Below are 16,687 nucleotides of genomic sequence, written 5' to 3'. Positions count from 1 at the left end.
AAGGCCGAAGAAGAACAGAAGCAACCAGACATGTATGCTGTGGTTCCAAATCCTGTGCTTTCATCTGCTAAGAAAGCTGAAGGAGTTCTCCAGTTCAGAAGACTTTAAACAACACAGTGAATGATAAGGGTTAGATCTCTGTTTATTCAGATTTCTTTTAAGTAGTTACATCAAAATAGAGGAAACATGTTCAAGAACTTATTTTTCACAGATAGGAGCGAATACTCTCTATGATTTCTCATATCTCAATGAATATTGATATCAAGAATGGTGAACATAGAGAAGTATTTGAATTTATTTAGACAAGTAGTGGTATTTGACTAAGAAAGACTAGTTTGTCTAGGAAATATTTAATAAGATGGAAAAAAGAAAGTTGATGTGGTTGTTTTACTGGAATGAAAAACACTTTTGCGAAGAGTTGATGATAAAGTATGTCCGGTTTCGGTTTCTGTCAGGCTTCTTAATTGTCAAAGCATTATTAAAAAATCATTTAACTACGTCAAGTATTTATTAAAATGGTGTTGATATGCTGGGCAACTTTAATTTTCAGATGCATTTCACCACACATAGGGCCAGATTTCTAAGTGCGCTGCCTTCACTCACAGAGCTATAGCTTTTCTGCAGTTCCATTGCCTCCCTGCAGGCACCTGTACAAGCCCAAGATGCTGAGCTTCTCTGAAAACCTGGCCACATAGACAATGGCTTGATGGGGATGGAGGTCCTTTGAATCTGTGGGTACAGAGCTGTGCTGAGAGCCTGCCTGTAGTGCCTAGATATGCCTCAGTATTGTTGGTTACAGCCTGGTGGTGCAAAAGTGAAGCTCTTGGAGTGCTTCTGAAAGGGGTGAGCGGTGCCCACTGCACATTGCTGTCATCATCCTCCTAACTTCCTGCTTCTGCTCTAAAATTATCTCATGCCTGCCCTACAATCAGCAGTTTTCTAGTCATTGCGTTGAGCAGCCGTGCCTGTTTCACCTCGTCTCTTCCACCCACGACTCACTTTCTAAGTTAAAAGGCGACAATCGTCCGCCTTAGCTGGAAACAATAAAAGGAGGATGCAGAGCATTGCCGCTGTCACGTCACACACAGCATAGCTTTTGCTGATCATCTCCTGACACCTCTCACCTCTTCAGTATTTGCTGAGTTTTCATGCTTGAGGCTGGCAAAAGTATTAGCCTAGCTATGTCTGCAAAATAGTAATGATTTGGAGGCGGCTGGGGAAGCAAGGTCAAATTCAGTGCCTGGGTTGTGAAAGCATCCTAACCCGTGGCATATGCAACATGACCACACCAGTGCCAGGGCGGGCAGCATCTCGATGGTACCTTGCAGCTGGCCTGGGGAGCCAGAGGAAAGGAAGTCAATAGGAGTGCATTACACCTTGGCCCTCCGTAGGTAAGGGCCACATACCTGGGCCCATGTATGAGGAGACCAAGCACAGCTGAGCCAGGCCTGAAGCCTTGGACTTGCTGGAAGTGCTTCCATCCAGCCCAGGGAGCTGCCAAGTTGCTCCAAAGCCTGTGCAGATCAGGTCAGGGCAAAAAGGAGAGATGATGGGTGAAGGTTGGCCCCAAGGGATTTTATTTTAGATGAAAATATGAATCACGGTTGCTAATTTTTACACTATGTGCTGTTATAGTTTATTTCATTTTGGCTGCTAGTTGGCTGATTGTTACTTTTGGCATCTGGCAGAATAACAAAAAGCAGGTGAGATTTTGTCAGAGTCCTGTTTCCATATAAGAGGATCACAAAATTTATCATCATCAGGCACATCAGCCCCTCTGCTACCTTCCAGCATCTACATGAGGTCTGTGGTGAAGCAGAGGAGATGCGCATTACACTTTATAGCATCACAGCCTCCTGTGCTTTTGCTCCCAGTTGCTCAGTCCCCACTAGAGCTGCCTTTGTTTCATCCAGGTGACATCCGGTTTCAGCTGTCAGCCGGAGCCTAGCCAGCTGCATCTGACCTGCACATGCAATCACCTTGATCTTTAGAGGTAAAACTGCCTCACTGTGTGGTGCTCCATCTTCATCTGGAAGATCAAGAGGGAGCATTACCTGTGAGATGTCCTTGGAACAGGCAGGGGTGGACAAGCACTTTGTAGAAACCCCTGGCTGTATCTGACCATCAGGCTGTGTCACACAGCAGTGATCACCCATAATAGTTAACTTCCAGTGCATAAAGTTGTCTTTTGGCAGTACCTCCCTTTTCAAATACTCCCCTTCAGATGCCTGTAGTTTAGGTCACCAAACTCCTCTGCATGAGCATTTTGAAGACTCCCTCCCTTGCTTGCCAGTGATTTCACATGCATATGTTAGCAAGCGTGGGGCTTTAGGCTCTTCCAATTAGCTTAAAAGCCAAAGGTAGAACTTTTATGAGGGAGAACAGGGTTTAGGATTACATGAGCTGGATTACAGGAGATGCTTATTTTTGTTCTCCTCGAGTGGCTGATCACCATAATTAATCTAACCCAGTGATTGATCCTAAAGGGGTCATGGTGGTGATGGCTGCTAGAGGCAAAATGTATGGATGAGGACATGTTTTTCTGGCTGTGATAGGGTCTGCAACCATCGCTGAAGACAAAGACCAGGTTAGAGCCAAAATGGCTGAGGTCAGCCATGTCCAGACACCTCTCTGGAGAGGGTGGATCTGTGGGTAGGACTGGCACAGTAAGGATGCCTTCCTGCCAGTCCATCTCTGCAGAGCTTCCTACATGACTGCCAGGGATGAGTAATGTCAGGCTGCCCCTATGTTGCTGCTTTGTGGGACCCCTGCCTGCAGCTCCTGCTTTCTTACTCTCCTCCCCTTGTTGGGAGAGCAGAAGTTATGCCAGCATTACTGGCAGTGTAATGTTGTGCTGCAACATCAAACAAGACCTCAGCCCAGTGAATCTTAACATGTATGACATAGAAAGCTTTGGTCAGTGCAGCCTGGGTGTTGTGCTCATTTAAACCTCCAAATCAAGGCAGCAGTGGAGCCACTGTGGGAGCACCAGTAGGGAAGCCCAAGCAGGCATACCACAGGACTTGGTTTATCCTTTTCCACATTGTAGGATTTATAAGTTATTAAGATGAAAAATGAATCTTGCCTTTTAAGAAATTTCTCCTTCTCTTTTAGAAGAAAGCTAATGCTTTCTGTTGTGTTCTGTACTAACACAACCCAAATGCCCTCCACCTACCTTCCACTCCCCCTCAATTGGTTTAACAGTGTATGCACCAAGCTACCATGTATAATCTTCTGTCTGATAAATATGCATTGATTAACCTAATGGTTTAACAGCTGTTGAAAAGCATTTAGTAAATGAGTTGGATGGAAAGCACTTTCTAATCAGATAATGGCATTGTCCAAGATTATAGGCGCAAGGCTTCCATCTACCTGGAGGCTATTCTTGTATAAAACTGTGCATATGCATCTGATCCTATAAAAATATATACACATAAACCCAAAGAGGGCGGGCAGGCATGTGTTAGGGGTAGTCCTCTTGATGAACGATACCCGTAAACAGTGAGTGAGTTCAGATACTTCAGTAGATAAAAGCTCCAATCACACATTTGTGCTGCCTGCAGCTTCTTGATAGCATGAGGCTCCCTTTGTTACAGAGTCACCATGCTCTGGTTTTACTAACTAAAAAGCAAAGGCTTGATAGTAGCTTGACCTTTTAAAAATGTTTTGGTTGAGTTGGTTCCTAAGAAAAAATACCCAGTTCATGGACAGCAACTGGAAAGGCCCCTGTAGTGACTGTCTCCCAAGATGCCTGGGATTGAGTGCCTGTCCCTTGTTGCTGAGATTGCCAGTGCTGCAGATATATTGGCAGGGCATTTCAGAGAGTTTTGTTCAGCCACTGCTGCGCTTGTGTTGCAAAACAGGGGTATTATAGTTTCCAAAGGCAGCCAGCCCATTGCCTCTCCCCAGCACCAGACTGCTCCAGAGTCAGAAGAACAAGGGGTGAGGTCCTCACTCTGCTCAAGCCTGCTGGATCCAGATGATGCAGACACAGTGGCCAGAATTTTGTCTTTTCACAAATCCAGAGTGTCTGAGCTGTACATGGAGATGTGTCCACATCTGTCACTATGTCTCCAGTCTGCCAGCAGTAGAGGTGTGGCAGCAGTTGGGATGACCTGTGCAGCATCTTCTGAAGGAACATCTGGTTTGTGCTGAAGAGGGTGTGTTGCCTGGCTCGAAACTGATGGGGCAGGATTTTGAAGGCACAAATGGCATTTCAGAGCTCAGCTCAGTAATGGAGCTTTAGCCACCTAACTCCTCAGCCCTCTTTGAAAGTCTCATCCCAAATTCTTACCAATTACGAGATGTTTAGTCCAGAAGTTGAAGAAATGTGTGTGTGCCCATGATGAAAAAGTAGTGTTTTGCTTTTCATATGCTAACCAAAATCTGTGCGCCAGTGCCAGGGAACTACATCATAGTCTGCACTGTGAAAGGTGGCTATTTTGTTTGATAAGTTCAATCAAACTTAAGAGTAAAATAAATATATTATAGTGCCATAAATGTCTGCATTGATAATACTACATGGAAATGGGAATTTGTTAGTTTAATGTTCATCAGGATAAACATCTGTTTAATTTATATGATTATATTTTCTCAGTTCACGTATTTTAATAGAAAAAAAAGTTTAAAAACCCATCTGGATTGCTAAAGTGTAAAAGCAAACAGACTTGTTAGAATTGTCAAAAATACATATAATTTATATTTAAGCACTTTCTGACTCCCTTTACTGAATGTGCATGATTTATTATTTTTCTTCAAGGTTTGATATATTAAGTTTTTACCTGCTAGAAAGGCCTTTCATTTAAATGTGGGCTTGCAGAACTGCTTGGAATATTTCTCCCAGATTCAGACCCACACAGAAGGACCATTGTCTTCCAACCAGTGCCTCGGTATGATGTCATAACTCTGGTCTCTCTGAGTAAGAAGCTTTGATTTATAGCCAGGGCTGTTGCCAATGTGTGGTTCTCAGAACTTTGTATTAAATTAGATGACATAATGACATGAGTCCAGAGTCTAAAAAGACACCGTCGAAGCACTGAAAACCAGTCAGCACAGATTAAGTTGCTGATCAGACTAATTTAGAATGGTGAGCTCTGTCATACTTTAATATTCAAAATTGAGGACTATTTAAAATCATGTCAGCCAACCTAATGCATTGTGAAGTAACAAGTTTAAAATTTCACTATACAAACCAAACTTACACTCATTTTTTTGCTTTTTATGGCAGGGGTCTGTTCAGCACAGTAGGGTCTTTTAAGTGAGTAACAATACTTTTCAGTCTGAATGTATATAAAAACTGCAACATTTTCTGTTTACAATTTCGCAAATCCAGGCTTCATTGCTATTTATTATTAGCATTTATTATCATCTCAGTGTATGGCGAAGTCAGCCACAATTTTTCATTTTAGCCAGCTGAGAGTCTGCAAGACCGGGCGTTATCACTATGGAACAGCTTTGAGAAAGAGTCATAGTGACTTAGAATGGTTTGGGTTGGAAGGGTACTTAAAGATCATCCAGTTCCAATCCCCTGCCATGACACCTTCCGCTAGACCAGGTTGCTCAAATCCCTGTCCGGCCTGGCCTTGGACACTTCCAAGATGGGGCAGCCACAGCTTCTCTGGGCAACCTGTTCCAGGCCCTCACCACCTTCACAGGGAAGAATTTCTTCCGAATACCTGATCTAAATCTCCCCTCTGTCAACTTAAAGCCATTCCCCCTTGTTCTGTCCCTACCTGCCATTGTAAAAAGCCCTTCTCCAGATTTCTTGTAGGCTCCCTTTAGGTACTGGAAGTTGCTCTAAGGTCTCCGCAAAGCCTTCTCTTCTTCAGGTTGAGCAAGCCCAGCTCTCTCAGCCTGTCTTCATAGCAGAGGTGCTCCAGCCCTCAGAGCATCTTCATGTTCCTTCTCTGGACTTGCTTGAGCAGGTCCGTGTTCCTCTTGTGTTGGGGACCCCAGAGCTGAACGCAGTACTGTGGAGGAGAGAATCCTCTCCCTTGACCTGCTGGTCACCCTTCTTTTGATACAACTCAGGACACAGTTGGCTTTGTGGGCTGCAAGTACGCACTGCTGGGTCATGTTGAGCTTCTCGTCAACCGACACCCCCAAATTCTTCTCTTCAAGGCTGCTCTCAATCCAGTCTCCACCCAACTTATATTTGCTTGTTGCTATTTGATAAGGCTCTGCTGAATTTAAGAAATAGTCCGGTTTCTGCTAGAAGTGCTTGTAGATTCTGAACTGCTGTAGGGCTTGCCAGTGAGTTGCAAGTCTGTGCCTGCTGTGTGACTAGGAGAGTCTCTTTCCGCTGGCAGGTTTCTACTAGGTCATTTAAGATTTGAAATATTTTAGCTGGAAGTTAGTCAGGCTAATGCTGTTCTCTGTTAAATATTAATCCTGAGACAATGAACTGTACTCTTGTGTATCACATCACATTTCCCTGTGTGAAATACTCACTTGTGCAAGTGAGCTATGGTAGGAATGTATACGTGTTATGGCATCTAGCTTGCACCGTGCCTCCGCAGGGATGTATTTGAGAATGAAACCCCTTTTTCTAGCTCAGGTGTATAAAGATTTGCCATTAATCAAGCATGAGTCAATAGGTAAGCAGTAACACTAGTCCACAGCTGGCCAGAGATCAGCCCTGGCTGCTCCGGAGGAACCCATTGGGCTCCTGCCTAGGAGAAGATTGTGAAGGTAAGCACGTTAAGATTTGTGCTGCAGCTGTTCACCCCAGTGAAGGGTCTCAGCCCCCCAGAAGTCACTGAAACACAGGGTAGAGTGGGTTAGGAACTGGTAGCCTTATTACATGCAAGTATTTAAACTCGTTCAAGTAACACCATAGACACTGATGGTAAGTGGGTAGCCAGTGTGTATACAGGTACAGGTGGTTCCTGCATTGGTTTCGGAAGGTGTGCCTTGAAATACCCACAGCTCCTGCCTTGGGCCTTTTGCAGTACTTTGCAAGGTGCAAGTAAACAGATGCCCTTTTAAAGAAAAAAATTAAGGATATTTACACCAACTTCTGACACATTCAAAGCGTTTTCAGAATGACCAGGAGGTCAGACCCACAGCTCAGTTGAGTTGTGTTTGGAAATTCAAACATTAACAGAGTTTTGGCCTTCTGTTACTCTATTTGATGAAAATTATTTAGGCTGGGGAGAAGCAGATACAGGATAAAGTGTCATAAATAAACTGTTGGTGTAAGGTAGCAATTTGTGGTATATCTGTCCCCCACAAGTCAAGTAATGTAGTTATTCAGGTAAAATACAGAAGTTGAGGTCTAGCCAGCAAGGGAAGTGTTAATATCTTAGGTTTCTGCTGCCATGCTCAGCTTTGCAGGTCTGATTCCGCATCATCTGGGTCATTAGTAATCATTTCTCCAGAAAAAAAATTAAAAATAAATCCTGCAGCGCTTCCTACTCCAAACCGGGGCCCTGTGAAGACATTTACACTTTTTTAAAGGGCAGTGAGTGGCTGCATCCCAGCTTGGTAAGATCCAAACATTCACTCTGCACAGTGTTACATGTCTGTACTAATGCAAAGCACTGAGAAATCAGATACAAAGGCTTTCACCGTTTTGCTATTAACGCTGCTTCTGTCTTTCAGTGTGATACCCATACTAGTGACTTAGCAAGGGGAGACTTTTTTTACTGTGTTGAGAAAAACCACGGTAAAAAAATGTAATGGAGACAATTTAGGTGAACAAGTTCAGACACTTATAAGACTAAGTGCAGGTAGAGTCTGTCTATTTAAGGACAGTTTGTTTACCATTACATGAAATAACCAATGCTCAGGATTGTCAGTTCAGAGCAGTACAAGGAGACAATGTAAACAGTTGTCAAATAAAATGGAGGTCCCACTTAATCTCATATTTTTCCTTTTTCCTGTTTCCCTCTCTGATAACCAGCCTACCATCAGCAAACAAAATACTGTGACTTACCCTGACTAGTCCTGTAATTAGTGCCAGTCTCTATTTTCCCTCTGAACTCTGAAGTTATGGGCAGCCAGGCGTGTCCTGGGTTGCTTTCACCATCTCCAAGAGAGTTTTTGGACTAACAGGGCTGGAATAGTGTTCCTTCCGCCCATCAGTCCTTTGCCCAGTCCAGAACAGGACTTACTGGTTATCGCTCTGTTGGTTGCAGCAGGTATATTTCAACATAGCAATATATGAAAACAGACTCCCAGTGTTTAAGGCCACTAATCAGACCTCCGAATAGACCCCATGGCATTGCTTTTATGAAGAAAAAATAAGTGACAAAAAGTGTCTGGTAAATCGAGGGGCAAAGATGTGCTGTAGAAGAGTTACAATTTAAAAACAGCCTAAGATGAGGAACCTGCTGTCTTTAAAGCCTCCAGCCTGCCTGCCACCAGGGCTATAACCCTTCCCTAGGTTATAACAGGTCAGACAACTCCAGGGTTTATTGGAGTTGAATTGCCAGTGGTTGAGCTTGGAATTATTTAGCACAGGTGTTTCTATAACAGTGATATATTGGGAAAATTCAGTGTTCAACAACCATCATATTTCCAGCTGTGCTGTGGTTAGTGCTAGTACAGTGAACCTAATATAAAACATGTGAGAATATTTGCTAGCTCAGGAACTTGTTAAAGGTATTTTCTTACAATATCTGAGCTGCTGTGTTTATCTAGGTGCGTTTCTTTGGTCTTGCATTTTCATAAAAGGTGTGATATTGGTTTTACAAAGCTGTCACTGAACCTGGAATCTGCTTCTCTGCAACCAAGTGCATTAGTAGCCCTGCTAGCCAGTATGCAGCACATGAGCAGGTGAAAATAAGATTATGAGGAATCCAATGACAATCCATTATCCTTAGCACATTCATCTTGAGCAGCACCTGTGCATCTGTTACATATATAGCCATATTTTTACTAGGGGTGCTAGAAATCTTGAAACAAGCATTACAAGCATCTATATGTAAAAGAACATAAAAGGAGCAAAGTTAACAAGAGGCTGGGGGACTGTAAAACAAGAGTAGTGAAGTGCATTCACCAGCAGCAAAATTTGTGAGTGTTAAAAGAGGTTTTACATGTACACATGCACACACGTGCGTTTTTAGGGGTTCAAAAAACTTGTACACGAACATAGTAAACGGCTGGAGAATGTATAAAGGTTTTTGTAAAACACATGAAAATAAAAATGCAGTCAAAGACACTCATACAACATGGGTATGCTCTGAGCTGAGTTTGGCAGAGGTGTTTCGTTAATAACTTTGTGCCACAATGGGTCGGTTATTCTGATATTCTGAAAGATACTCTTTGGTGTCATCATAAATTTCCAACAGCCCCTTCAAGCCACAGCTGTTCCTGTGGATCTCTTTTTGGGAAAGAAGATAAATGCCACTGTGCATCCATACTCAATTGTTGTATACATTAGAGTTGCATCCGGCTAACAAAAATACATCTACAGATTATAATTTTTCTGATGAAGAAAATGGGTGCCTTTTACCTATGCACTGAATATGTTGTAGGAGATGCAGCAAAGGCAACTGTCTGATTGGAGAGAGAAAGCTGATGTCTGAAAGATACTTTGACTTCAGGAGGGCTCTCTTCTCTGATTTGAGAGAGCATTTATTACCACTGTTACATTTGTTATGACTGAGTTGATGCTCATAGAGAGTCATTCTGTCCATGTGCTGGTGGTATTTAATGACTTGGCTGGACAGCTCAGTCAGAGCCTCTTTTGGGACAATGAGTAGAGCAAGCAGAGGTATAGAATAGGAGTCAGTTTTTCTTGGTAGCCAAAGATTAACATTTGTTAGGAACTGGCATTAGCATTTTGGATCCTACTTGGGATCACTGAGAGTTGGATGGAACTTACTGAATATTTTACACGCACTGGCTGGTTAGTAAGATTGAAAACAATCATGTAAAAACTAAATAAATAAAATCCTGCTCTTTCAGAAATGCCCTCACAATTGAAATCTTCTTGTATATAGTAGTTTGGCTTGTATCTTTGCAATTTTACTTTCACTGAACTCTGCAGGCCCCATCTCTACCTTATTATGTTCCAGTTTACCAAACGTGCAGACATTTATCAAATGGGCCATCAGTAGCCGTAGAAATGCAGTAGTATATCCAAGTTAAAATTCTTGCTTTGATTACTACAAATCCATGGAGCCCTTGGGTCCAAAGCTTCTACTGAAGCACAGCTATTTGCAAATAGATTTTTATAGCACATTAGTGCTGGAGGAGAGTCCAAAGAAAATAGTCCTTTTCAATATTAGAACCAGCTGTGACTTTCTTGTGCTGATGACTCATTCATTTTTTTTTATAGGGTGGGAGAACTAGGCAAAAGACACACAGAGTCTTATTCAAGACGTTGTTTGTTTTGCAAAGGGTATCCTAGCCACAAGCCAACTTGATCATACCAATACGCAACTCATGTTTATTTAAAACTTTTTTCTTTTAACAGTTCCAATTATAAAAACAGAACCCACAGATGACTATGAGCCTGCTCAAACCTGTGGACCAATGAACCAAGGCTTAAGCCCTCTCTCTAAACCATACTACAGCCAGCAGATCATGATGCCCCCTGATCCTGGTTCGTGCCTCGTGGCTGGCTTTGCCTCCTGTCAGCAGAGAAATGCCGTGATGTCACCCTCTCCCAACGCAAGCCCCAAGCTGCATGACCTTTCGTCCTCTCCCTACAAGTGCATCCCCAACCCAGGCCACAGTCACCTCGGACTTCAGCAGCCCGCTGGAGGTGTCCCCACCATACAGGAAGTGCCAAGGTCTATAGTTGTGCACCCAAGCTCCCCCGATCAATCATCTCACATCATGCTGCAGCCGCAGGTGAGTCAACATCTGAGCAGTAGCTGTCCCCTTGGTTATCAACAAACACTCTATCCCAACAGTCCCTCTTCTCCAGTTCCATCTGTTACCCAAGAGCCAACCTATTTGCAGTCCTGCAGTCCAACTCACTCATCCATAATGGGTCAACAGCAGCAGCAACTGCCGAAGGTTCACAGAAATGAGTCTCCAACAACCCAACCACTGTCATTGCCAGAGTTGCATGAGGAAAGTAATCATAATTTGGCCCCTATTCCTGTAACGATCAAGCGAGAACCTGAGGAATTGGACCAGATGTACCTGGATGATGGTAAGTTTTCCACAGCATAGGTTTGCGTTCAACCATGTTGCTATATCAGTGAGTTCCCTTAACCTCCTCCTTCTTTTGAATCCTGGTGGAAAAACATTCAATTAACAGCCTGGTGGAATGGTGCAGACTTTTGCTTGGATTGTCTCTGTATGGGAAAGGGCTCTTTAATTTTGTTTGTGATAATGAAACCATATTATCTGAGCATTAAATGCTGTTGCCATAGAGCTAGCTGCATGACCAATAGCTGTGTTGCAATAATCTTAACCGTATGGTCTTGGCTTATGCCCATGCCAGTGACCTGTGGAACTGCAGTAAAAACATATTTAACATTGCCCCATCCATAAAGCAGTGGAATGTCTGATGTGCAAATCTGTTCATTGGAACTAAATGATAAACTGCTCTACTTCAGTTGAGAAGGTTCAAATTAAAAATGGAAGCACAACTTTCAGTGTAACTTTACAGTGTGCTGTGATTTGACATTAAGACTACTTTTTCTTCCATTCTGATTGTGGCCTTGCTGCCTTTTCTTTGCTTTTGCAAGATTCTATATGTATTCTACACGCACCACTGGAAAGTCGAAATGCTGTGATGAACTTGTCAGACTCTAGTTTCCAAAGATTTATTAGTTGAACATAATATAAGGGATAATCTGGAATTTGATTATGTGACCTCACTGAACTGTGATTTAGCACTTGCGACTAAGTATCCCACTAGTATTCTGGACTTTCACCTTAATGCAGTACGTGCATTCCCTTCCAATAGCCGCATAACTTTATATAACCATACCATGCTGTTTGAAGAAAAAATGCCTTTGAAATGTCTGCATTGAAACTAATTGGTGCCAAGGAACATCTGAATGTGATTGTCTTTTGGGGAGGATTTAAAGACAATTCGTAGCACTTTTTTTTTTTAAAAAAAAGGACATTTAGTCATTCTATTTTAAACAGCATGATACTCACTGAATCAGGATTACAAATGAATGTTTTGGAGCTTGAGTAGCAGCCTTTTCAGCTCTGGGAAAATGATTTTTCTTAACAGAAGTTATTATTGGTTACATGATAGACAGGTCTAAGGAATTTTTCCTAATTAGAAGTTCAGTTCACTAAAGTTTTGCACAACATATCTTTTGTGACAAGGTTTTCTTCATGTTGCATGCATTTTTACCACATACCTATGCCATAAGAGCAAGATTTCAACAAACCAAACAAGAAACATACACAAAACAAAACAAAAAACCATGCCCAAACTTTGGTTTTGAGAGAAACCAGAAGTTACCTATGGAAGGAAGAGAATACAGAAAAAATCTAAACCTACTCTGTAGCTGTCTTTCTAGAAAAGCAGAAAAAATGGGCAGTCTTTCTGCCTGACCTCTCCAAAATCCAGCAACCACTTCTCTGACAGCACTATGAAAGCTGCCTTTGGCTGATCTGTGCTGGAGAGGTGGGACTATAGCTCAAGGATGAAGGGTGAAGCTCCTCAGCCATTTTTAGTTCAGGTTTCTCCTGGAGGAACAGAGGAACTTTGCTACCATGTGGTCTGAAAGAGAGATTTTAGTTTTTTTCAGCAATGCTCATTCTCTCTGACGAAGCATAAATGGTTTAGTCTTTACCCCACCTGTCTTCCCTTCCCTCTTCTGGACACACACGCACACCAGTCCTCTGACAGGAAATCAGAAGTAGCTGTAGAAGTCACCATGTACATCTGCACTGATACTGAAGATGCCTTCAGCTAGCCAAATCCAGATATACTTCCCTTTAGCATCCTGCAGGCTATCAGAATGGTTCTGTGGCTGACCACAAAAACTGTAGACCAAGAAAGAATTCATAGACATAACAGGCATAGCAATAATATATAATAGAAAAAAGTTAATGTAGTTCCAAAAAAATTAAACACCAGCTGTTCCCTAAGGGTGGTAATCAGAAGTAACCAGAGGAAGTTCCTTTACTATGTCTAAACTGGTACTGAGGTTTGTCTTGGGGGTCACCTGATGGAGCATAACCTATATGATCTGCCCTTCCTATCTGTGCCTTATCTCACTGCCTGAAGAAAAGGTCATCTTGTCTTGCTGACAAAATGAAGCCCTTGTAGAAATTAGGAGTGAACTACTCCTGTCTTATTTGTCTCAGTATTTGGGCAGTTATGAAAGAAAATATGTGTCAGAGGTGCTAAAGGCAGGAAGCATATCTTGTGGGACTTGTGCTGGCCAAGACCCTCTCTTCAAACCATGCAGAGCCCTGGCATTCCTCAGTCACACAATATGAAGCTATGACTCAAGCTGGAAACCCATTTAGGTCTATGCTGTATGCATTTCATGGAGGCAAACTTGCCACCACCAGTGCACACATTGGTTTCACATCACGTTTAATCAGATGTTGTAACTGCAGGCTCCCATAGAAAGGGTGGCCTTGATCCATCTTGCCCTTAGCCATGTGTTTTTTCTGCTTCCTTTGACTCATATTGTACCTGCCCATGGCAGGGTGGTTGGAACTAGATGATCTCAAGGTCCTTTCCAACCCTAACTATTCTATATCAGTTGATTATGGAGTAGCAGATCAGGCTAATGGAAAATTAACCTGCCCAAAGTAGCAAAACCCACACAGTTTTCCACTAGGCCAGCTCATGAAACCTCATCACCTGGGTCCAATAGCAGAGTCCAGCCCACAAGAGGGCCAAGAAGCCTGTTGCTGCAGGTCAGGGAGTGCAGTGGGACGCCTCTGGATGGCAGCAGCCCACCCCTAGGCCTCAGTAAATGTGACTTGAAGCTACATCTGATATCTTATCCTTCCCAGCAACTATCTAATCAACTCATCCTGTCTAAGTAAAAAGTGTCCTTCTCATGCTCACCTATTAGTTATGGAAAGATGACATCTGGGCTGCCTCTCACAGTCTCAGAGGGCAGCTTGGCCACTATAGTGACTACCTGGAAACCACAAGTAATTGCTTCTCATGGATCTCCTCGTAGGTGCTCTTCACCAAGATCCGCAATGCAAATGGAAAGCACTTCACATATACAATGCCTTTGTGCTGTTGCCATTTCAGTCAGGCTTCTGGCCGTAACTGTGGAATAAAGGAGAATGGGTTTTGCAGACTGCTTCATACCAAATAGGAGCAACTTATTTTACATGACTTTCTTTTTATTTATTTTATTAAATTTTGTTGTATTTTATTTTATTTTATTTTAAATTTATTTATTTTATTTTATAGGAGCTTTTAAGCCATCACCATTGTTTCTTGTTAGTATCATATCCATTTTTAAGTGTTTTCCTTGGAGGAGGAGTGGGTGGGATATCTGTGCTTTATGACCATATTCTGAAAAACAGAATATTAAATCATACCCATGAGTAAGGACAGTCAGTTTTTTTGACTGCTGCTTTACCTCTTTATAATTTGTTATCTCACTGGTTCAGTTCTGATCCCTTCCTACAGCCTGATTTAAACTTTTTTTTCAGTATTTTTATAAAGTTTGCACCTGTGAACAGTATGAAAGCCAGGAGAGGTCAAACGTACTTGTCTGCTTTCCTTGCCTGCTGCTTCGCCTGCTACTATAAGTATACCAACTCTTTCTCTCATCCCTAAAGTAATTTAAAAGTAATGAAATATTTTAATAACATTAGAAATTACATTCTCAAAGCATCACTCCATTAAAAAAGTATATCTTCACAGTGTTATGTAGCTATTTAGTACCTTCATTTTTACCTGAAAGTACTCACAAAGTGTGAGGTATAGACATTTAACATGTTTACTGGATTACCAGACAAATAAAATATCTAACTGGTTATACCAGATTTTATTTGGTAAAATTTTGGTTGATTGTTAACCACTTTGGGGAGGTTTGATTTATATGTCTAATGTATGTATAGAAATCTTGGACTAGGTATAAACAGAATTTTTTTAGTTTCAGCTTATGGGATCAAAGCAATATTCATTCCTTTTGATCTGGAGTATTTCCAAATATAGACCATCTATACTGCAGAATATAAATGGAAAAAAAGAGTCAGTGAATTTATATAAATATATGTCCTATATATGACATTTTTCTGCTTCTGTAATGGTGGGCAGCTGAAGTGATATAAAGGAAACACACGAAGAGCCTTCCATTTTGGCACATAAGTTTTGGTCTTGGCAATCTTCTTTTAAATCAAAATCTACAGTAGCCACCTGGGCTACTCATTAAATGTGCTGTCCATTTCAGTATGTGAATATATGAGTTAACTTGTAGAACGTATTTAAAGTCACCCCATAAAGTGATACCTGATATATTATGGCTGTGCTGCTGATATTGAAAGGTACCTGGCTTGTATACCGGCACTTGTTTCAAATAATTCTGAAATCAACCTCCTAACGTAGATTATGGCTGATTCCCTTTGCTGCTTTCACAGCAAGAGTTGATTAAAAGCGGTTGAAAGGTGGCAGTGATGCCTGGTTTTGGTCCTCTGCAGAAGCCCATGGTCCTTTGCAGCAGGAACGGGGGTGTCTCCTGTCGTCCCAGCCAGAAGCTCTTGCTGGAGCACCCTGGCAGACAACACAAAGGCTAGCCATGTGTGTATGCCAGCCCTGCCCTAGACAGTGAAGGTTACATGACATTCATAGTTCAGATCTAACCTGGAGTAGTGTGGGGTGCTAGGGTATTGAAGCTCATAAAGGGACCTCTTCAGTACTAGTCCATGCAGTAATTGCTTTTAAGAGAAAACATTTTATTTGGGGATCAATAAGTCTAATGTACTGTGCAGCGCTTTGAGGCGTGAAGTGGAATTAGCATTGCCTGGAAAGGATGGACAGTTCGGGGAAGCTGCCAGCTGATAAGGGCTCCCCCTTGTCCCTTGAACCAGTTGGTCTCTCAAGGGGATGTGAAAATTTACCAGATTTGTATCCCACTTATGAACGTGCTCCTCTTTCCAGGCCTCTAACTAGGACTTGAGTCAAAAGCTGTGCCAGTCTGCTCTTAAACTAATCTGGCTTCTTTTTTGTTGACCAGGGCAGCTCAGTTAATTTTTCAAAATATTAAATGCTTTTCTTAATGGTAGAAGAAACCCCAAGCCAGAAGTGGTGAAGTGTAAGTTCACACAGCTTTCAGGATGTTCAGGCAGCTGGGAACTGGCCAGGCTCACAACAGGAGATGCTGAAGGTGGCTAGAAATCACCTTCCTTATCCCCATTTCCCTTTCCTGAACCTAGTGTAGCCTGGGTGGAACAAGGAACTGAGCTCCAAATCTTTTATTTCACCAGGATGGAGAGAGTTCAATTAGGCATGCTAATGCCAAGAAACATTTTTCAGGTTGTAACTGGCACTCCCATGAGCTATTAGATTTTTTACCTGCCACAAAATGACACTCAGTTGTGAAATTACTTCCTGCCACTAGAAACATCAAAGAAAATAGTTCTCATTACAGATGAAAATGAAGCTGTTTCAAAAAAGCAAGGGGGAAACGCACTGGTTCCAACAGGAAAAAATGTATGACTTATGTTCTCAGCAGATTTCAAGGTGTATTGTACATGCTGTGACCCCATTTGTTATATTAATGCACAGAACTTTACAAAAGTAGTTCTTAATTGGAAAGCAAAGCAGCATCCTGGACAA

The 16,687-nt window shown here is 42.1% G+C and overlaps 1 protein-coding gene across 3 annotated transcripts in view; it reads left to right on the top strand.

Moving 5' to 3' along the window:
- NFATC1 (nuclear factor of activated T cells 1) overlaps positions 1-16,687 on the top strand; it is a gene marked incomplete at its 5' end in the record, with an annotated part of 115,872 nt that overhangs the window by 74,489 nt on the left and 24,696 nt on the right. For all 3 annotated transcript variants that reach the window (XM_080610311.1, XM_080610313.1, XM_080610312.1), the window contains one exon: positions 10,424-11,110. In XM_080610311.1, the coding sequence (XP_080466437.1) occupies positions 10,424-11,110 (687 nt within the window). The remainder of the gene's footprint in view (positions 1-10,423; positions 11,111-16,687) is intronic.

This window comes from Psittacula echo, assembly GCF_963264785.1.
Source record: "Psittacula echo genome assembly, chromosome: 2".
In the NCBI taxonomy this organism is placed as follows: Eukaryota; Metazoa; Chordata; class Aves; order Psittaciformes; family Psittacidae; genus Psittacula; species Psittacula echo.
This window is presented reverse-complemented; position numbering and strand designations above follow the sequence as displayed.